Genomic DNA, 22,551 nt, shown 5'->3' on the forward strand with positions numbered 1-22,551 from the left:
ACGTACTAGGATCAGTCCAGACCGTGGGATGTACCAAAGCTTCCCTAAACCGGGTGGGTCCCTGAAGACCCTGCTCGGAGAACCCTGTCTCCAAAGGAACCCGAATCACCTACCGGTAGTTGCAACCGGTAATGCTTCGAGAAGGTGTGCAGCGACTTCCATGTTGCCGCGCGACAGATTTCCTGAATTGGAACATGTTGAGACTCCGCCCGGGACGTGGCCAGGGCACGCAACGAATGAGCCCGGACTCCCTCCGGGGGCGCCTTCCCGGCGCCGATGTAGGCCGAGGACACCGCTTCCTTGAGCCACCGTGCGATAGTCGTCTTAGACGCTTGCAGTCCTTTCTTGTTACCGGACCAAAGCACAAAGAGATGGTCGGACGCCCGGAACTCATTGGTCACTTCCAAGTAGTGCAGCAGAGAGCGCTTCACGTCGAGACGCCGGAGGGCCTGGGGCGCATCCGACGGGAAGGCCGGCAGCTCCACCCACTGGTTCAAGTGGAAGGAGGACACCACTTTAGGTAGGAACGAAGGGACCGTTCGAATGGAAACTCCCGAGTCCGTGAAGCGTAGAAACGGTTCCCGGCACGAGAGCGCCTGAAGCTCGGAGATGCACCTCGCCGAGGCTATGGCAACCAGGAACACCGTTTTAAGTGTGACGTCCTTAAGGGAGGCCTGCCGCAGTGGTTCGTAGGGAGCCTTTCCAAGGAGCCGGAGAACCAGGTTGAGATTCCAGGAGGGATAGGGGTGCCGCACCGGCGGCCGCAGGTGCTTGACTCCCTTGAGGAAGCGCGAGACGTCCGGATGAGACGAAGGATCTGGATTTCCCGTGGTATGAGCCAGGGAGGCTAGAGCAGAGACTTGCACACGCAGGGAGTTGTAGGAGAGACCCTTCTCCAAGCCCTCCTGGAGGAAGGCCAGGACCTGACGGAGCGAAGGTGCGGTCGCGGATGCTCCACGCCCAGCACACCAGACCTCAAACACCTTCCAGACCCGTACATAGGCGAATGAAGTGGAGGTCTTACGTGCCTTGAGAAGAGTGTCTACCACGGTTACTGCATATCCTTTGCGCAGGAGACTCTGCCTCTCAAAAGCCAAGCCGCGAGACAAAAGTTTTCCGCCTGGTCCGAAAATACCGGACCCTGATGGAGCAGCCGCGGAAGGTGTGACAATCGCAGAGGTCCGTCCACTACCAGGTTGAGTAGATCCGCAAACCACGGACGCCGCGGCCATTCTGGCGCCACCAGGATGACCTGCCCTGGATGATCTTCTATCCTCCGCACCACCTTGCCCACCAGAGGCCACGGAGGGAAGACGTACAGCCGAAGATGAGGGGGCCAGGGTAGCACCAGGGCGTCCACTCCTTCCGCCCCGTGGTCTCTTCTCCGACTGTAGAACCGCGGAGCCTTTGCATTGCAAGACGTTGCCATGAGGTCCATGGCGGGTGTTCCCCAGCGCCGAGTGATGAGCGACATTGCCTCGTCGGAGAGAACCCATTCCCCTGGGTCCAGCGTCTGCCGACTCAGGTAGTCCGCCTGAATATTGTCCACGCCTGCGATGTGGGAGGCCGCCAGGCGGTCGAGGAACCGCTCCGCCCAGGCCATGAGACGGGCCGCTTCGATGGCCACCCCCGGGCTCTTGGTGCCTCCCTGTCGGTTGATGTAGGCTACCGTGGTCGCATTGTCCGAGAGAACGCGGACCGCCCGTTGTCGGATGAGGGGCAGGAATTGAATGAGCGCCAAACGGACTGCTCTGGTCTCCAGGCAGTTGATCGACCAGGCCGTCTGTTCCTGTGTCCACTGCCCCTGGGCCGAGCTTCGGAGACACACGGCCCCCCAGCCGGTCAAACTGGCATCGGTAGTGACCACAATCCACTCCGGCGACTCCAGGGGACACCCCTGTGCCAAGTTCCTGGGGTCTAGCCACCAACGAAGGCTGAGTCTGGCTGCCGGCGGAAGAGGTAGTATCGCCTGATAGTCCTGCGAGACCGGTTTCCACCACGAGAGTAGCGCCATCTGTAGAGGCCTCAGGTGTGCAAAGGCCCAAGGTACTAGGCTGATGGCGAAAGCCATCGATCCCAGGATCTGCAGATAATCCCTCGCTGTTGGGACTGGGAGAGAGGCAAAGTGGCAAATCTGCTCCCTGAGCGACTGGGCCTTGTCCGGCCGCAAGAAGACCTTGCCTTGAGCTGTGTCGAAGCGCGCTCCTAGGAAGTCCAACTGCCGCGACGGGAGGAGACTGCTCTTGCCGAAGTTGACTACCCAGCCGAGAGACTGAAGAAATTCGACCACCCTGTCGACTGCTTGCTGCCCTTGAGAGAAGGTCTTCGCTCGGATGAGCCAGTCGTCCAGGTATGGGTGTACTAAAATCCCCTCTCTTTGGAGCGCGGCCGCCACAACCACCATGATCTTGGTGAACGTCCTGGGCGCCGTTGCCAACCCGAAGGGGAGGGCCTGGAACTGGAAGTGTTGCCCCAGTATCTTGAAGCGGAGGAGCCTGTGATGGTCCGAGTGTATCGGAATGTGTAAGTAGGCCTCCGTCAGATCCAGGGAGGCCAGGAACTCCCCCTGATGAACTGCCGCGATGACCGAGCGAAGGATTTCCATGCGGAACCGGGGTATCCGGAGGACCTTGTTGACTTCCTTGAGGTCTAAGATGGGACGAAAGGATCCATCCTTCTTGGGCACCACGAAGTAAATGGAATAATGACCCGAGCCCACTTCTCCGGAGGGGACGGGTGAGATGGCCCCCAGGGCTAGGAGCCGGTCCAGTGTGCTTTGTACTCCCAGGCGCTTGTGACTTGACCCGCAGGGTGAGAAGACGAATCTTTCTTTGGGGAGATCCAAAGCGTAACCGTGCCTTAGAATATCTAGGACCCATTGGTCCGTGGTGATGTTGGCCCACTCCTCGTAAAACCAGGCTAGTCGTCCTCCGATCCTCGGGAGGGAGGAGTGAGCCGGCCTGACATCATTGGGTAGACTTGCCGGAGGAGCCCTGCGCCGAAGAGTCCCTGGGTGGTCTACGGCCACGAAAGGACCGGGTCCATGACTGAGACCTGTTCGAGGGGTTTCTCGGACCCTGAGACCTGGAGCCCCGAAATCGCCGTTGAGTGCGGGACCGATTCCTGGAGAAGGAAGTAGACGGACAATAAGACCGCTGGCAGTCCTCGGGCAACCTATGTACGGAATTTTCCCCCAGGGATTTGATGATCTGGTCAAGATCCTCGCCGAAGAGGAACCTACCCTTGAAAGGTAGAGACCCTAGGCTGGATTTGGACGAAGCGTCCGCCGCCCAATTTCGAAGCCACAGCAGGCGCCTGGCGGAAACAGCCGAAACCATGGTCCTTGCCAGGACTCGCAGTAAGTCGTGGAGGGCATCGGCCCCGTAGGCAATGACGGCCTCCAGCCGGTCCGCTTGCGCCGCTTCCTCCGGTGGTAGTTGCTGTGAAGTAAGGAGCTGCTGCACCCACCGAAGACCGGCTCGCTGGGTAAGAGAGCCACAAATAGCTGCGCGGACCCCCAGCGCCGAGACCTCGAAAATCTTTTTGAGGCAGACTTCTAGCTTTCTGTCCTGTACATCCCGGAGGGCCGTTCCCCCTGTCACGGGAATCGTGGTCCTCTTAGTGACGGCAGAGACTGCCGAGTCGACCTTGGGTACTTTAAGCAGGTCCAAGAAATCGCCGGGGAGAGGGTAGAGCTTGTCCATCGCTCTGCCCACTCTGAGAGATGCCTCCGGCGTGTCCCACTCCCGCACCAAAAGATGGAGGAAAGACTCATGAATCGGGAACGTTCGCACCAGGGGACGTAAGCCCGCCAGGACAGGGTCCCCTTTTGAGCTAGCTGAGGCTACGGAGGGGGCTGGGGGCCCCGGCGGTTCGACGGGCGGATCGAGATCCAATTCCTGGAGGACGTGTGGGATGAGGTCAGACAGCTCCTCCTTACGGAAGATCCGGAGCACCCTTGGGTCGTCACACTCCAGGTGCGCTGCCAGGAGCGAATCATCGTCAGCCGTCGAAGCCGGGTCACTCCCAGGATCCTGCGTTGGAGCCACTCCGCTGGGTGGGAGAGCCAGGAGCGTCTTATGGCCGCCCCCCGAGGGCGCTGGATTGGCCCCCCCCACCCCCACCAGTCGGGGCATCTTCGCGGGCGTGGGGTTCGCTTGAGCACCACCTGGGGACCCCCCCGCCGGCTGCAGGCTCTGGAGGTACGCCTGATGCATCAAAAGGACAAAGTCCGCCGTAAACCCCCCTGCTGGTGGAGGAACGGCGAGCGAGAGGTCCTTGGAGGGGCCCGCAGCGATGGGGGGGGGGGGGACAATGGAGCTAGAATCGGCCTTAAACGCGGCGAAAAACCATGTTGAGACTCCTCCGCCTCAGAGTCAGCCGCGCTCTCCAGCTCTAAAATGGCCGCCGCTCCCGCCAAAGAAGGGGGCGGGGCCCTTCCCCTGGAGCCGCGGCGATCCGAGCCTGACAGCGAAAAAGTCGGGGAAGCTGGTCCGGTCTCCCCCCCGGGGAGACCAACCCCGGAGGACACGTCTCGCGATCCGCCCTGCCCCGGGTCGGCGCCGGGAGACCCCTTAAGGCGCTGCATGGCGCGCGGCCGGGAAGAAGAGTCCCCTCAGCGACCGCCCCTAGGCCGGAGCCGAGCACTGCGCGCCGCGGGAGGAGCGGGCTCGTCCGCCCAGGCTCAAACAACAAACCCTCCCCTCAGGAGCAGCAGGGGAATGAGACTTCCCTGCTGTCGCGACCCCGGGGAATGGAGACGTTGCGGGGCCGAGGGGGAGGGGGTTCGAATCGCGGCGCGCCGAAGGGGAGAGGCTGGCCCCACCAGCATCCACCTGAGCCGTCCGACGGCGAAGCTGTGAAGAAAAAATAACAAGACAGCAAAACTTACCGCCGGAAGAGAGGAGAAGAGAAAAAGGCAGGCAAGAGGAAAAACCCAGTCCCGCTGGCAAGCTAACCAGGGCTGAGAGACCCGGGCAGGGGCTCAAGCCTCCCTGAAGTGAGAAAAAAAATTTTTCTTTTTTTTTTTGTCTATTTATTAATTTAGAAGCCCAGGTCTGCTTGATCCTGTCCTGAAAGAAGAAAAGATGATAGAAAAAATGTAGCAGAGGCCACACACTGGGGAAGCAAAGGTTCCCCCACTCACATCTGCTGGAGTCAGAGAGATACTGAGGATCCCTAGGGGGTGCACAGGCTTATATGTCAGCACCCTTGGAAGTTTGCTCTGACTCCATCTGCTGGACGGGGGACATAACCCACGGTCTGGACTGATCCTAGTACGTACAGGGAACACCTTTTAAGTCAATCGTCTCAACAAAGATGTAGGGTGCCTGCCTGCCTTCAGTTTCAGCACTATCTGCTCCTATTCCAACTCCAGTCCCTCCCCATGCCAAGAGGCTGCAGGCAACATTCTTCTGTTGTTCCCTCCACCCCCTGTCCTGAAGTGAAGGGGAAGGGGAGGTGAAATTGAATTTGATAGAGAAAGCAGTCAGCATGTTTGATCTTTCAACGATCACTTAAATCCTTATCAAACCAAAGATGATTTTGATATAATTCTTGCATGGAGAGATGTTTCTAAAGAAGAATTTCATCTTTATACAAATGTTCCCGCACCTGCATATGTGGCCATTCATACAGCATTTACAGAGACTTGAATGTGGTTTGTTTGTTTTTTTAAGTCTGCAACTGCTGGTGTCCCACGGCTGGCATAACACATTAATTTCAGTTCATAGAAGCCTTCATCAATAGCACCACTATTGATAGGTTTCAACTTATGCTAGTTCAACCCCTTTTTGTATGTTACCAAGTGTCCAATACATGTGTACATTTCTTTAGGTGTAATTCACAGCACGATAAACTGCTGATGAGGACATTTTCAGTATACATACTGTAAGTTCATATACTCTAATATGACAAGACCTTTCTCAAGAAAATATAAACAAGAATGGTTACCACTTTCAATTCAAAACAGTCATATTTCAGTTAAAACAACATACAAATTGATAAACTGATTTTTTTTTTTTTTTTACTTAGTACATTTAGGGCCAGATTTTCAAAAGCATTTACTCGAGCAAAACTGGTTTTTGCTCGAGTAAATACACTTTACTCAAGTAAGTGGGCTTTTCAAAATTGCTACAATATATGCCATTGAATTGTCCATAGGATTTACTCAAGTGCACTTTACTCGAATAAATAGCTTTTGAAAATTGCTATGATAGTATGTAACATTTACATGCATAACTCCTTTGAAAATTACCCCCTTAGTGTATATAGTTTAAATATTGTTTAAAAACAAATATGAATGATTTTCAATAAAAATTTACTTTTAACATTGAAACTTTTTTCAAACTTTCTATATAATTGCCACAGAATTTTGAAAAAAACCTGCCACAGGAAACCAGGGGCTCTGGTTATGACATTCCTTGCAGTTACTGGGGTGAACTTTGAACTTATTTATACAGCAAGATGAGTGAAGTTTGCAAGGACGTATTTTAAGGCAGTTTCTCTCAGCCCTGTCTTGTAGGTACACTTAACTATTTTGTTTTCATATCACGAGAGAGATTTCTATACACTGGGTCTCCAAAGCACATAAATCTATTGAATTCATACTCATCATGGCTATCCTGAAAAACAGAATGGTTAGGTGTGCTTCCAGGACTGGGTTGGTAAACACTGCTTTAAAAGGTATTATTTCCATCCAGCTTACTGGGACCTACACCATACTTGTGGCTTTGAGTGACTCTGCTGGCAGGCAACCCATTATGAATAATTGGCCTGTTAACTCTGTTAAGCATTAGCAACATTGCCAGTTCAAACTGCTCTTGAACAAAGCAAACACAGATTCATTTTATAGTAAAGAAAAATAAATTAAGACACACAAATGTCAGAAAATGACTTTAAAAGTAAAAGAATCATTTTCAATATGCAAATATGCAATAGTAGGTAAGTTTGCCACATAACTCATAGAATCATGAAAAATTTGCTGCAGGAAACTAGGAGAACTGGTCATAATACATAAAATGAAATGTCTACTGAAGAGTAACATTCTTTCCCACCTCATACTTACTGTAGAAGTGTATGCAAAACCTTATTTCAAGCTGGACAAAATGCTTCATTCTCTCTTGTAACAATGAAAAATATTCCTGCTAATGCCATGTACTCTTGACAGAGGAACTTAAAATAAAAATATTTTCCATAGGCACAGGAATAAAAAGCCTTTTATAAATAAGACAGTCTGTTCTGCAATACAGCTTTTAGACTGAATGTTTCATGTATACCTGTCTTCCAGAATCATAGCCACGTCTTCCACCGAGACGATCTTTGACCAATGATTGCAGAGCACTTAATGCAGCATCAACAATAGCGTCACTTGTCCTTCCTCCTAAGTATATAAAACATTAGCCAAGTTAACAAAGAACAATTCTTTGTATTTCACCATACATCTTCAAACCCAACTCCTTGATGCTTGCCTGGATGTCTAAGGAAGTCCCGCTGACCTGCAACCTCGACAGGTGCCTCAAGGTGCTCTCTTGCGCCAGCTTTCTTCCCTCCCTAAGCCTCAGTGCACTACTTTTGCTGCATTGCCAGGTCTCTATGCACAGGGGATGCAAACCCTTTACTCTCCTGCATCACACATTGGGGTAGATTTTAAGACTAGCGCGCGGGCGTACATGTGTGCACGCTACCCAGCATGCACACATACGCCCGATTTTATAACATGTGCATACATGCTATAAAATCAGGGGGTCAGCGCGCGCAAGGGGGTGCACACTAGTGCACCTTGTGCGCGGGCTTCCCCGGTTCCCTTCCCCCTAACCTTCCCCCCCCCCCCCCAATTTATCATCTCACCTTTTGCACCTGCCTGGAAGCAGGCGCAGGCTGTGCCTGCCGGCACGCGATCCTTCAACACAGCGGTAAATGGCCGCTGTCTCTGAGGCCTCTGGCCCCGCCCACACCCCAGGACCGCCCCTTTAGTAAAGCCCTGGGACTTAGACGCGTCCCCGGGCCTTTATAAAATAGGCCTGGTGCATGTAGAGCTTTTAAAATCCAGCCCATTGTGTAGCTCTGTGGTCTGAATCACAGGGCTGGCCATAGAATTTTCCCCATTCTCTCCAATTTACAGAGAAGAATTTCCAAATAAATAGTCACTAGAAGTATACGAAGTGAAAAAAAGAAGACAGCACAGGTGATTTCCAACCACTGAAAATACAATGTTCTGAAACAGGAATTTCGCATATATAAATAGGAATAGTTACTAAGTAGTAAACAAGAATTTTTATAAACAAATTAAGCATAATAGGGCCATCTATACACAAAATTCTGAACAGAATGGTATTATACATATGATCAAGGAGAGCTACTATATTCATAACCAGTGTAAAGCATTTTATTCCTGTTTTCCCTCTGAATTCCAAATCTGAAAATGGATTTTATTTTCAAATTGAAGAATGTCAGTTTAAGGAAAACTGGTTTTAGCCAACAGAAAAAAATACCACAGTAGAAAACTTAACCAAAGCAAGCCAAGGAAGAAAGGAATAAATATTTTCATCTCAGAGCTCGTCCATGACTTCAATCCAATGAGCCTAGACAACCTACCACCTCAGTACTGATAATTGACAAAAATGATAAGCCAGTGTAGGAGTCCTTTTCTAAATAAAACAAAAAGTGCTAGCACAATGCTCGTACATAGTTTCAGAATTTATGGCAACAATGTGCAAGAAAATTTATCTTCCATGTTTTAATTCCTCTGGTCTTTCTGGTTCTTCTACATCAAGCTCCAATCAGAAAGCACATTTCCGATTTAAAAAAATGCCAATATGTATTATGATGAAAGACCTTTCCTTTCCTCATAACTGATAGTAGAGCTATGCACTGTCTAGGCTCTCTGTTTTACAGCAATTCCTGTAGCAGATGAATAAATGCAGAAAAGCATTCATACATACAAACCACAGAATGATAAAAACAACAAAATCTGAATTCTACATTTACCTTGGTAATCTTCTGGTTTATTCTTATTAGATCCAAAAACTTTAATGGTGGGGAATCCTCCAACACCATACTGACCACCCAAAGATTGATGCTTATCCGCATCAACTGCACCAACCTTCACAACACCCTGTTTACAAGGAAAAAAAATATGAAGAAATTCATTTACTTGTTGCAACCATAATAGCAATTAAATAAAAATGTAAAGGAGGTGGACTCATTTATATTCTGCTTTTCAGCACTTCAAAGCAGATTACATTCAGGTACTGTAGTTACATGGCCTCCCATGGGCTTAAGACAAGCAAAATGAAGCCAAATGGGCTTTGGACAATTAAAAAAATAATTTTTTCAATACTGCTGTGGAAACCTTTGATTTATATATTAGCTGTACCCAGTTGCCAAAAGCATACTGGTGTAGGAACCAAGCTGTCCTCTCTGAATTCTGGGAAAGATCTCTTAGAAACTGTACCAGGATACCATGGGGCCAGTTCTGGTCTACACGTCTTGCTGACAGCAGTTAGCAAATAAACAACTAGTACAAGAACACTGAAAGAAACTTTTTGATTACTTTCTGAGCTTCTCTAGTAGTCCTCCATTTACTTCTTTTTAAAGTATTAAGTTAATGCATTTATCTTTTATTAACTAGCTTTTAGAATCAAAACAAAATACTGGAAATTTAGAGAGGATGCCATTCAGTTTCTTGGAGTGCACACATATGTAACAAAAACAGAGTTGCTTATCTGTAAAAGGTGTTCCCTGAGGACAGCAGGATTTTAGTCCTCACACATGGGCAACATCATCAGAAAACATATGTCAAAGTTTCTAGAACTTTGATTAGGCACACTCAGCATGCCCTAAACCACACAGGTCCCTCTTCAGTCTCGTAACATAGAATTACAATTTAAATAAAAAAATAGGAGAAACCCAACTTCGCGAGGTGGTGGGTGGGTTTCGTGAGGACTAACATCCTGCTGTCCTTGGAGAACTCCTGTTACAGGTAAGCATCTCTGCTTTCTCCAAGGATAAACTGGATGGTGGTCCTCACACATGGGTGAATACCTAGTTATAGGCTGCTCCCCAACACAAAAAGGGACCAATAGACACCTAATCAGGCACCAATGGGCACACCACCACAAGTGCTGTTGGTAACACAAGGGGAGACAGCCTGAACCCAAAAAAAGGGTCCTAGGTTGGGAGAGTTGGGTTCCTCACCTCAAACAGGTTCAGGATGACAGACTGGCCGAACCTACTGTCGCATCGGCTATCCCTATCCAGATAGTAATGTGATGTGATTGTGTGGCGAGAACTCCATATTGCAGCCTTGCAGATCTCCTCCATGGGAACTGTTCCCAAGTAGGCCACAGACACTGCCTTAGCTCTCAGTGTGAGCCTTGACATGGCCCCCAAGATACAGTCCTGCCTGGGCATAATAGAGGGAGATGCAATCTGTTGGCCAATTGGATAGTATCTGTTTGGCAACGGAAACACCCAATCTATTCTTATCAAAAGATACAAAGTAGGGCGGACTGTCTATTAGTTTCTGTCTGCTCCAGATAGAAGGCTAAGGCTCGCTTGCAATCCAAACTGTACAATGTTCCTTTGCCTTGGTGCAAAATGGGTCTGGGATAGAATTATTGGCAGGACGATTGACTGGTCAAGATGGAAATCTATCACCACCTTAGGCAGGAATTTAGGTGTTTACACAAGACCACCCTGTGGTGATAAAAGTTATTAAGTTGGATAAGTCACTAAGGCCTGGAACTCGCTGACCCTGCATGCTGAAGCGACTGCCACCAAAAATATGACTTTTCAGGTCAGATACTTCAGGTCACAGATGCGCAATGGCTCAAAAGGAGCTTTCATCAGCTGAGCTAACATCACACTGAGGTCCCAAGATATAGCAGGAGGACTTAGGAGAGGCTTCAACTGAAGTAGGCCCTGCATGAAACATAATTATAGGCTGTACAGAGATGGGCGTACCATCTAGACCATGTTGGTATGCGCCAACTGCACTAAGTTGAACAGAGTTGGTTTCAAGCCAGCCTCCAATAGGTGTAGAAGGTAATCAAGTAGTTTTTGTGTGGGGCAGGAGAATGGATCTAGTGCCTTCTGCTCACACCACACAGAAAACTTCTTCTACTTCAGTCCAAGGGCCTTCTAGTGGAAGGCTTTCTAGAAGCCACCAGGAGCCGAGACATGTTCTGAAAGATCAAGCAGCTGCAGAATCAACCTCTCAACATCCATACAGGTTGGGATGTCGCAGCCTACCCTGATCTTGCATGATGAGATCCAGGCAAGTCTCCAGACTGATCAGTTTCCAGTTGGACAATTCCCGCAGGAGTGGAAATCAGACCAGTCTCGGCCAATGAGGGGGTTATAAGGATCATAAGTCCCCTGTCTTCGCAAAGCTTCAAGAGAGTCTTCGCTACTAAGGGAATCTGAGGATACACATACAGAAGACCCTTGCCCCAATGACGGGCAAGGGCATCTGAGGCTGGTTTACCATCTGACCTGTACAGAGAGCAGAACAGAGGCATATTCCTGTTGCAGGGGGGACGTGAAAATATCTACTTCTTGGCTCCCCCAGAGGCGGAATATCCGATTTGCTACCACCTGGCCCAGGAACCATTTGTGGGGTCTGAAGGCTCAACTCAGCCTGTCTGCTTCCACGTTCTCTGTCCTGGCCAGGTACATGGGCCTGAGCACCATCTTGTGGGACAGGGCCCACGACCAGATCTAGACCGCTTCCTGACAGAGGACATATGACCCCGTACCTCCCAGCCTGTTGACATACTACACGGCAAGCTGGTTGTCTGTCTGGATCAGGGCAACTTTGTTGGACAACAGATCTCTGAAAGCCCATAGCACATATCTGATCACCCGAAGCTCCAGGAAGTTAATTTGACAAGAACGCTCTTGAGCGGACCAAAGCCCCTGGGTACAGAGTCCATCTAAATGAGCTCCCCACTCCATGGTAGATGCATCTGTGGTTAGAACAATTTGAATGGGGAGACTCCGAAACAATACATAGAAACATAGAAATGAAGGCAGAAAGAGACCAATCGGCCCATCCAGTCTGCCCAGCAAGCTCCCACGCTTATCGTCCCATATTTATCTGTTTCATCAACCACCAAGTTCAGGGCCCTTGTTGGTAACTGTTTGATTCAAATTTCCTGCCATCCCCTGTCATTGATGCAGAGAGTAATGTTGGAGTTGCAAAGGTGAGCATAAGGCTTAATGGTTAAGGGTAGTAACCGCTGCATCAAGAAAGTTACCCCGACTGCACAGATCAATGCCTTGTTGTATGTTGTCTGAATGTAAATCCTGTTTTCCACATATCCCCTTACCGTTGAAGCAAAGAGCAGTGCTGTATATGCATTTAAAGTGATGTATCAGGCTTAATTGGTTTAGGGTAGTAACCGCCTTAATAAGCAAGCTACCCCCATGCTTATTTGTTTACCCAGATTGTGAAGTTCAGTTCTTGTTGGTTGTTATCTGAATGCAAATCCTCTTTTCCACATTTTCCCTTGCTGTTGAAGCACAGAGCAATGTTGGATTTGCATTAACTGTGCAAAGGCTTATTGAATAAGGGTAGTAATCAGGTAGTAGCCTCCACTCCAGTACTCCATCCCTTGGTTCTTCTCTTCATTCCCATCCTCTAGCCTTTATGGATCCACAGTTTTTAATCCCATGCCCCTTTGAAATCCTTCACAGTTTTAGTCTTCAGATCAGTTTTCAGTCTTCAAGATCCCCTGTTCCCAATTGGAAAGTACCCACCAGCAGGACAGTGAGTCCCAGACAGACTGGGTGACTCGGATACAATCTTGGAGGCTCTGAGTGGCCTAGTGTCCATAGGGCTTAGCGCATGTGAAAATGTGCCATGGAAGTAACATGAACAATTGCGGCCATTTGGCTCATCAGCCTCAACATGTGCAGGCAGATACCTGCTGGCTTTGTTTAATCTCTGCTGCAATGGTTTGGCAGGGCAGAAAGGCCTTGTCCTGAGCCGTGTCTAGCAGGGCTCCTATGAAGCCCAATTGAGATGACGGGCTAAGATGGGATTTCGGGTAGTTGAGAACAAACCCTAGTGACTCCACCACACGAATGGTCACGTGCACGGACCCGAAGGCTCCTACTTGAGACATGCTCTTGACCAGTTAATCGTCCAGATATGGGAAGACATGCACTTCCAGTTTGCAGAGGTGTGCTGCCATCACGGCCAGGCATTTTGTGAAGACATGTGGGGCGAACACTAGCCCGAATGGAAACACCAGGTACTGTGACTGGGAAAGATCTTGATGTGAGTGTATGTTTCCTTTAGGTCTAGGGAGCATACACAATCCCCCTTTTTGTTTTTTTGCAAAAAGGGGGGAGGGGGGGGAAATCAAGGTGCCCAGGGAAACTTTTTTTTTTTTTTTTTTAACTTTATAACCTCTGATCTCATAGAAACTTCCTTCTTTCCAAAGTAGATTTTGCAAGATCTGGAAAAATCCAGACTTTCCTTTAAAAGAAACATTGCAATGAGAGAAAAATAAAATGAAGACCATTATTCCTATCAGCAAATTAACACGAGAAACAGACTGGGCATCAGAATTGTCTAGAAAATCAGTTATATTAAGCAAAGTCTCTTGTGAAACTGTCCTTTTGATCAATAACTGAGGGTTTCTTCGCTGATGGTAAGTAAAACATTTTCTGAATTGGAGGAAAAGCTGACTGATATTTGTAAAACATCTTTCATATTGACCTTAAACATTTCCAAAAGGAGAAATCAATGGTGCTTGGAGGAAAATTTATGATCCGTAAAATTCTAATTTTTAGAAAAAACATTCTCCAGGTTTTCAAGTCTACGAGAAACCACAGCAGCTTCCACAATTTGCTTGAACTGAACTTCTTTATCCTTAGAAATAGAATCCTCCAGATTAGATACCTTACTTTCACATCGCAGTAAACAATCTTGCTGCTGGATTTTAGAATGAATGTCCAGAGTAACTGAAACCAGTGATGACACAATGTTCAATCAAGGCCAGAACACCCCATAAACTATCCAAAAAGTCACCATATTTGGTTTAATAATAGAAGGCCTGACCTGGAGGGGGTTAATAGCCGCCTGTACCTCCTGTGAATTGGCACCCAGAGTCGCAAATGCAGGGGAGGTTTCACTCAGATTGCGCTCCAAAAATGCTGCCACCAAATGACCTCCCAGACTCCTGGAGAGAATAGAGTGTTCCTGTAAGTTCCCGCTGCACTTCACCATCAGCAAAGGGACCAACTCCGCTCAACAAAACGGAAGCATCACTGGTGCACTGTTCTTGTCCTGTCATAACAGCCTCCGTCAGAATGGGAACTCCAGGAGGCCTCAGTGTGGACTGCTCCACTGGGCTGTGTGAAAAAACTCAGCTGCCGTCAAACCGGAGGCCCCAATGCTGGCTAAGTCGGCTTCTGGTGTCTGTGGAGGCTGATTAGACAAACTCTGGCATTGTAGTCTGCCGGGTAGGTTATCAAAATGCCTTTCCTTTTCCCCATATTGAAAGTGATAAAGAGAAAAAGCACCGCAGAAAAACTTGGAGAAAGGAAAGTGGGAGTTTCTATTTGTGCTAGCAATCAGGGAGCCACTTTGCCATGAACCCCCAGCCCCCCAGGGAAACCATCTTGAACTTTTCTTTTTAGAAACCTGTTCAAGGCCCTTAGATCTAGGATGAGATGGAGTCCTCCTGTTCTCTTTGGAATCAGGAAGTACATGGAGTAAAACCCCAGCCCTCTTTGCCCTGGTGGCATGGGCTCGACTGCCTGGCCGTTAAGAGAGAGGAGATCTCCACTAGTAGTACCTCCTAATGCACTAATGTACCCCACAATGGGCCCGAAGGGCAATTTGGCAGGACACCCAATAGATTTAATTAATACCCTTGATGGATGATGGAAAGAACCTCTTGATCTGATGTTATACTGGGCCACTGGTTCACAAAGAATTGTAGCCTGCCGCTGACCAGAGGGTCCAACTTCCCAGTTATGGGTGACTTGCTTAAGCTCCCCAAGATCCAGTCAAAACCACATCCTTGGAGTTGACTAAGGTGCCGGCTGGGACTTAGGGGCTTCCTGCTGCCTGGGATGGGCATAGGAGCCCGATGGTGCAGACGGGAGTAGAGGCGGCAGAAGATAGTACTTGCTTTGGCAAAGGAAAGGTTTCCTTGGCCTGTCTTGCTGGTCTCCTAAAAGAGGAGGACATATCCCAAGTGCTGGCAGAGAGTTCTTGGAAAATTTTATGGTGGTCCCGCAGTTGGGCCATAGCGTCCCTCACCCTATCTCCGAAGAGATTCTCTCCTGTACATTGCATGTCGGCGAGTTTTTCCTCTACTTCTGGTCAGAGATCCTAGGCCGCAACCATGCCATTCTGCGAGCGCCGATTCCCACTGCAGAGACTCTCAATGCCATTTCAAACACATCATAGCTCGCTCAGACCTCTTGTTTTCCACACTCCAGGCCCTTCTGCATCAGCAACATAAGGGTATCTTGCTGCGTTAAGGCAGCTGCTTGACCACCTCCTGCACCTGCTTCTAGATGTCCCGTGAGTACTGGCTCATATAGAGCTGATAGGCAACAATACGGGCAATGAGAATGGCACCTTGAAATACCTTCCTCTCAAGAGTATCCATTGATCTGTGTCCTTCCCCAGGGGCGCCGAAGAATGACTCCAAGAATGCTTGACCCTCTTGAGGGCGGATTCGACCACTGCCAACTGGTGGAGCAGCTGACGCTTATCGAATCTGGCAGCCTTCTGGACAAGGTAGATCCCATCCACCTTCTTATTAACAGGAGGCACCGTGAGAGGTGTTCCCCTATCCTCAGCAGCAGCTCCTTAAGGATCTCTGCACCGGACCGCCATGATCTCCTTAGGAGGCTCCATGAACTGGAGGATCTCCAGCATTTTGTGCCTGGGATCATCTTCTGTTAACTGAAATGGGATGGCTTCCGCCATCACCCTCATGAACCCTGTGAAGGTCAAGTCCTCAGGCGGAGACTTCCTTCATTCCTCTGGAGGAGAATAATCTGATGGGAGACATTTGGAAGAGAACTCCAAAGCATCATCCCCCAGGGGTCATAGGGGTCCTCATCCTCACTATAAGGTACACGGAATGGGTCCCTAGGTGCTCGGCCTTCATCCAGAACTGCAGGCACTGCAAAAACTGGGGTGGTGGTGGGGGGGGGGGGGGGGGGGGGGGGAAGTATGCTATAGGCTTCTGTTTCTGCGGTTCTTTGTGGAGCTTCCTCCTCAGAGGAGCTGGCAATGACCACTGGATCGGTAGGGGGAGGCCCTGATGCTGTCTCGGGAACTGACACCAGCTGGGTCAGTAATGCACCAATGAGCACACAGAGCTTCTCCAGAAGTAGTATGAGGACGGGCGGCACAGGGACCGGGGCCATCTGTGCCACAGGACTGAAGCCCTGCAGTGCCTGCTGGACTCCGCTCTCCAGCAACTCCTCAAACATTGCTGATGCCAACACAGACTGGGAGGAAGGAGGGGTGGCCAGATCTTTGAACCCCCATAAGGATGAATTTTTTGGTTCTCTGTGCTCTTCCTCAGCTGGCAGGGTACATGGGAATTTGATAGCAGGGGAGATTTCAATCTCACATTAAACCCTTTACTGGGTAGATTCTTGTATGGGAGTTATTTTCTAAAAAATGAGTATAATTATGGCTGAAGGCTTGGATCGGAACATTGTGGGTGGGAATTAGCACAATGTGACTCTTTATTCTATCACATTTGTTATGATATGTGATTTACCACTTGCTCACTGTATATATGTCTGCTTTCATGTATACATGCCTGCTCATTTTGTACTAGTTGCACTCAATAAAAAAGATTAAATTGGGAAAAAAAAAAAAAAGAAGATCCATAGTGAGTTTTAGAGAGTTGAGAGCTCCTTGCTTGGATCGACTATTAGCCAGTCGTCCAGGTAAGGAAACACGTGTACGGTGCTTCTGCGTAGATGTGTGGCAGCCACTGCTAGGCATTTGGTGAACACTCGAGGCAATGAGGCCAGACCAAATGGCAGAACTCTGTATTGAAAATGTCTGTGACCCACTATGAAGCGCAGGTATTTGCGGAGATGTGGGAATATGGCAATGTGTGTGTATGCGTCCTGAAGGTCCAGAGAACAGAGCCAATCTCCTTGCTCTAGTAGAGGAAGCATGGTGCTGAGACACCATCCTGAATTTTTCTTTTTGAAGGAATTTGTTAAGATTGCAGAGGTCAAGGATGGGGCGGAGACCGCCCAATTATTTTGGAATCAGAAAAGAACGTGAGTAGAACTCTCTGCCTCTCTGTACCAGGGGGACGGCTTCTACAGCCCTGGTTCGCAGAAGGGTGGAAAGTTCTGACTAGAAGCAATGTGTGGTCTTTTTGTGCCCACAATGGATTGGGTGGAGAGTCCGGGGGTACTGTGAGGAAGTTTAAACAGTATCCCTGGACTATGATGGAAACTTTAACAAAAAAGTGTTCTGTGACAGGGCTCAGTCTAATGACATCACCCATATGTGAGGATTACCATCCTGCTTGTCCTGGGAGAATAATGCAAATCCTGAGATTGCACCAAGGATGAGCCATCAAGACCAAGACTGCCATCAGAATGTCCCTCATGCTTAACACTCACTCACTGATGGAGGCAGATACCCATGCTTCTTGGTCTCCACCTAATGCACATCATTGGAGCTCCGTGATGCTGGAACTGAAGAGGCTGAATCCTTTGCAACTTTTAAGTGGGAGGGGACAGATGATCCATCGCCTTGGACCTGCCTGATGCTTTAGGAACCGTCATGCCCTCTCAGTACTGAAGTACTGCCAGAGGTCAATGCAGCTCCTGATTTCTTCAACATTAATGCCTCAGAGGCAGAGACTGATGGGCCATATTTACAATTCCCAAAGTGCTTTTCCATGAGGACAAGCCAGAATGGACATCCTCGAATGTCATGGCCGGCCCCCCGGCAAAGGGCACATTCATCATGGGGATCCACAGTAGACATGAACATCTTGCACAGGGGGCTCTTGTTAAAACCACTAGCCTTCTCTATTAGGGGCACTAGAAGAAAAATTATTGCAGTGAAATTGAACGATGACAAAAAAAACCAAACCCACACCTCAATGTACTGATGCCTATGCACATGACTGCTGAAAAATAGTGAAAACCTATAGAGATGACCAAAACAAAAAAAAAATGCTTACCAAGGTTGATTAATGGGGATAGAACAAGACCTTAGGGCACAGCGAAAGATTATGCCTGCACATTCAAGAAGCAGGTTGTTTCCCAACAAGAGAAAACTGCGACATGTAGGCTCCACAGAAAAGATGAAAAACTGATGGGTCCTATTCTGCAGGCTGACATGCCCAATAGGGCATGCTCAAAATTTTGGAAATACCTACAGTACCCGAATGTAATCCACTTTGAAGCGCTGAAAAGTGTAATATAAATAGATAGAAACTCTGAAGTCAAATTTCCATGACAATCTCCATATGATGTAGGTCACCCTTGGGCAAGTACTGCCATCCTGCTTGTTCTCTGAGAATAAGAAGTTCCATGTACAATTAATGACACCTACTTTCCAGAAATCACATGTGTGTGTGTGTGGGGGGGGGGGGGGGGGGGGGGGGGCACCCAGTCTTATCAGAATTATCTTGGAATCCCTGACACGTACTGAAAATTTGTTATCAAGGGACAAACACACAGCAATACAAGCAGTTTTCTTCCTTTCAGAAAGCAGGCTGAAAATGTATTTTTCCCCATCACTCAGTCAAATGAAGCTCAGATGGAAGGACATGTTAGAAACCCTATCAGAGTTGTAAAATCTTGGCTCCTTCCTTTTATAGTGGTTGACAAGAAAAAACAGGATTTCTACTTAAAACACAAATTTAGTAGCAGCATTAAAAAAAACATCCACCCCATTTTTCAACAATTCTGAGGATTGCCAGAAGGCAAGTTTGGGAGGCGGGAGGAGATGGAGGAGATGGAGAAAGACTCCCTCTCCAAGCTACTTGAATCCAATTAAAAAAAAAAAAAAGCCCTGCAGAATTTTCTGTGGGACAGCCTTAAAAACCATGTCTGGTATTCTATAACAAGTACATCCTCAATTATCAAATCAAAGTACATGAAAAAAAAATCCTACCAAATAAGGGTATGAATGTTTACAGGAAGGCTCAACTTACTTTTAGTGCAGTTGCTGCTTTCTTCCAGTCTGAGGTTAACCTTTGACAATGACCACACCTTTTGAAAAATAAATGAGCAATTTATTCTCATAATGTTTCAGACATGGATTCACACAGTCTTTGCAGTACATAGGCCAGAAGAACTGTTTACATACACAATGTTGAAAGTGAGAATGAACTTGCTATGGAGATTAATGTTTTTTTCAGGAATATCATGGCACTTACCCCATTGTACAACTAAATATCCCTTATCCTCAAGAAAACATTAAAAACAAGAAACAGAATAGGTAAAAACAAACAAAAAACCCCCTCAACCTTCGCTCCTATGCGCAACTATACAGTTGGCTTAACCCAGTCTTTACTTCACAGACAGGAAGCCACTTCTAAAACTGCAAACTTTATTAAAAGATAAAACAGGTAAACCGTTTTAGTGTGCATAAAACAGAAAAGAGCAACCAAAGCAATCTGAGACACAGAAAATAATGGCAGGTAAAAGAGGATGCTTCTGCAGGACAAGTCGCTTCATCCTCCATTGTCTCAGATATCAACATATGGTATGCCCTATTGGGAATAGGGAAATATGAACAAGTGTCTGAATGTAATCTGCTTTGAAGTGCCAAAAAGCGGAATATAAATATATAAAATTTAGAACATTTAAATAAGGGTAGGTCAGTTGCTGAAGCGCACAGACCTAGCCAAACTGACTGAACATAGTAGTGTTGCCAGGTATTTATGAAAGAATAAGTATGCTTTGCCAAAAAAAACAAAACAAGCCCAAAATAAATTCCTTATTAATCTATATTAATTTATTTTACATTTATTGCAGTTTATAAATGCACAAGCATATCATGTAAAAAGCAAAGAAAAAAACCCACATCCAATCTACCATGTAATAAAATAAAAATCAATGTATTTTTCATGAATCCTTTTCGCAAAAAGCCAAAACTCATCATGACTATAATAAAATAGCATTAATAATCAGAACAGGTATAGAGCAGAGCTAGGACAATTCACATTTCAACTAACATGAAAAAAAATATTCAAATTTTGACATCACCTCAGCAAAAAATATTCCTCCACTGCTAAACATTTAGTGAAGTAACACAAACTCCTAAAAAAAAAAGTGAAGTCTAGAACCTTGCCACACCATACAGTCACAGCAGTGATTCTCAGGACTCAAACAGGAACCTTATGAAAAAGCAGCAATGCAAATACTAAGCCAGGCCCTAGGTCATTAATACACCATCTACTGGAGTAACAAAGCAAGCCAGACTGCTACAAATACCTGCAGGGAAATTATATGCTAACAGAAATACTGCACCTCGGTCACACACAGGCAAAACAGAGATCGACCCTTACCTATTATAGAAATAAGGTATTATAAATTAGAAACAAAAACATGCAGACAAAATAAAAATAAAAAGCTCGAGAAACCAGACTCAATGGAATACTGAACAGCAAAATACAAAAATATAAGAAATGCACATTCCCAAAGATGGCATATTCTAATTGCTAAAGTCTCAAAATAATTTTTTTTTACCCTTGTATTCTGATCTTTGTATTTTTCTAATCAGTTGGTCCCGGTCTCTTTTTTCCCTTGTCAGTCATTTCCTAATTCCTTTTCAGGGTTTCTTGTTCTGTTTCTTCTCCTGTCTTCTTCCCTTTCACATACATTTGTTCCTGCTCTCTCTGACTCCCTCATACACACACACATATACAAGCTCTCTCACATTCTCCACACACAAACTCCCATTCTCGCACATCCAGATGCACACTTAGGCTCCCAGTCTCACCCACACACACACACAGGACCTTTTCATTAGGAACAACCAAACTCCTACTTCAGCTGTAGGTGGGATGGGATCCTGCGATGGCCTTGCTTCTGAGGCCCTTTTCTTCGCAGTTATGGGGATAGGATCCTGCAACGGTATTACTTCAGACAACCCTGGCTCGGTGGGCATGAGCCCAACCAAGCCCACCTGTAACTATGCCACTGGCGCATCAGCCAATCAGATGCGACAGGAACAGCAGGGCACGAATCCTGCCCAAAAAACCCAAGTTGGAACAAAAATAGCACAATAATAAGAAACGAACAAGTTAAAAAAAAAACCCCAAAAAACAATCAAACAAATCCTCCCTAAACTCACAGTAAATAAGCCAGGTTGGCAACACTAATATACAGAGGAAAAGTCTCCCATGATTCCCTGTTTTCAAGTCAGAGGTTAACCCTTTAGTGCCAGTAGCCACTGAATTCAGCAGAATCACTGAACATGCAGCATATTAAAAAAAAAAAAAAAGGACAGCAGGATGTTAGTCCTCACACATGTGGTACATCAGATGGAGCCCAGCACAGAAAACTTTCTAGAAAATTTGACAAAAACTTTGACTGACACACTGAGCATGCCCAGCATGCCATTATCCACACGGGGTCCCTCTTCAGACTTATAACATGTAGGGGTAGATTTTAAGACCTGCGCGCATACATGGACAAGTGATTTTATAACATGCACACACGTGTTATAAATCGGGAGTCGGCACGCGCAAGGGGGTTCACAATTGTGCACCTTGCCCGTGCTGCCTTCCCCCCGTTCCCTCCCAGGCCGCTCTGAAATCGGAGCGGCCTCGGAGGGAACTTCCCTACCACTTCACCCCACCTTCCCCTAACTCCCCCAGCCCCCAGCCCTAAGCTAAACCCCGCCAAAAAAATTATCCTAACCTGTTGCGCCTGCCGGCCAATGATCCCCCAATACAGCGGCAAATGGCCGCTGTGCTGGGAGCCTCTGACCCCGCCCCACCCCCTTTTGAAAGCCCCGGGACTTAGACGTGTCCCGGGAATTTGCGCACGTCGCCGGGCCTTTTTAAAATAGGCCTGGCGCGCGTAACATTTTGAAAATCCGGCCCATAATTTGCAAAACCTAACACAACCCGAAAGAAACCCAACTCCACGGGGTGGCGGGCAGGATTTGGGAGGACTACCAACCTGCTATCCTTGGAGAACAAGGATAAGCAGGCTGGTAATCCACATACATTCACTCTCCCCCCCTCCCCCCCCCCCCCCCCCCCCCCGCAGACCTGGGTCTCCAATCCTAGCTCCTCAATTACTTCTACCCCTTATATTCACACAACCACTCTAACCCCACCCCCTACAACTCCTAACCTCTCCCCCTCCCTCTCCCCCCATCTATTTTCCACCTCCTTTTCACCCCCTCCCTCTACTCTAAACTACCTCTTCCCCCTCACCCCCCATAAAGTGAATTTATCAGGACTACATATTGTATATAAAAAACTTATATATAAAAAATTTGTTCCCAATCACGTGTATATATACCTCCTTTAATTGTGGATACCCCCCTATATATCAGAATCTCCC

At 47.5% G+C, this 22,551-nt stretch overlaps 1 protein-coding gene across 1 annotated transcript in view; it reads right to left on the reverse strand.

Moving 5' to 3' along the window:
• Window positions 1-22,551, reverse strand: part of PDIA6 (protein disulfide isomerase family A member 6) — a 166,606-nt gene that overhangs the window by 79,527 nt on the left and 64,528 nt on the right. The window contains exons 3-5 of the mRNA XM_029595893.1: window positions 19,182-19,239; window positions 8,989-9,115; window positions 7,278-7,381 (exon numbers count right to left, since the gene is read on the reverse strand). Coding sequence (XP_029451753.1) covers window positions 7,278-7,381; window positions 8,989-9,115; window positions 19,182-19,239 — 289 coding nt within the window. The remainder of the gene's footprint in view (window positions 1-7,277; window positions 7,382-8,988; window positions 9,116-19,181; window positions 19,240-22,551) is intronic.

The sequence above is a fragment of the Rhinatrema bivittatum genome, chromosome 3 (assembly GCF_901001135.1).
Source record: "Rhinatrema bivittatum chromosome 3, aRhiBiv1.1, whole genome shotgun sequence".
Taxonomy (NCBI): Eukaryota; Metazoa; Chordata; class Amphibia; order Gymnophiona; family Rhinatrematidae; genus Rhinatrema; species Rhinatrema bivittatum.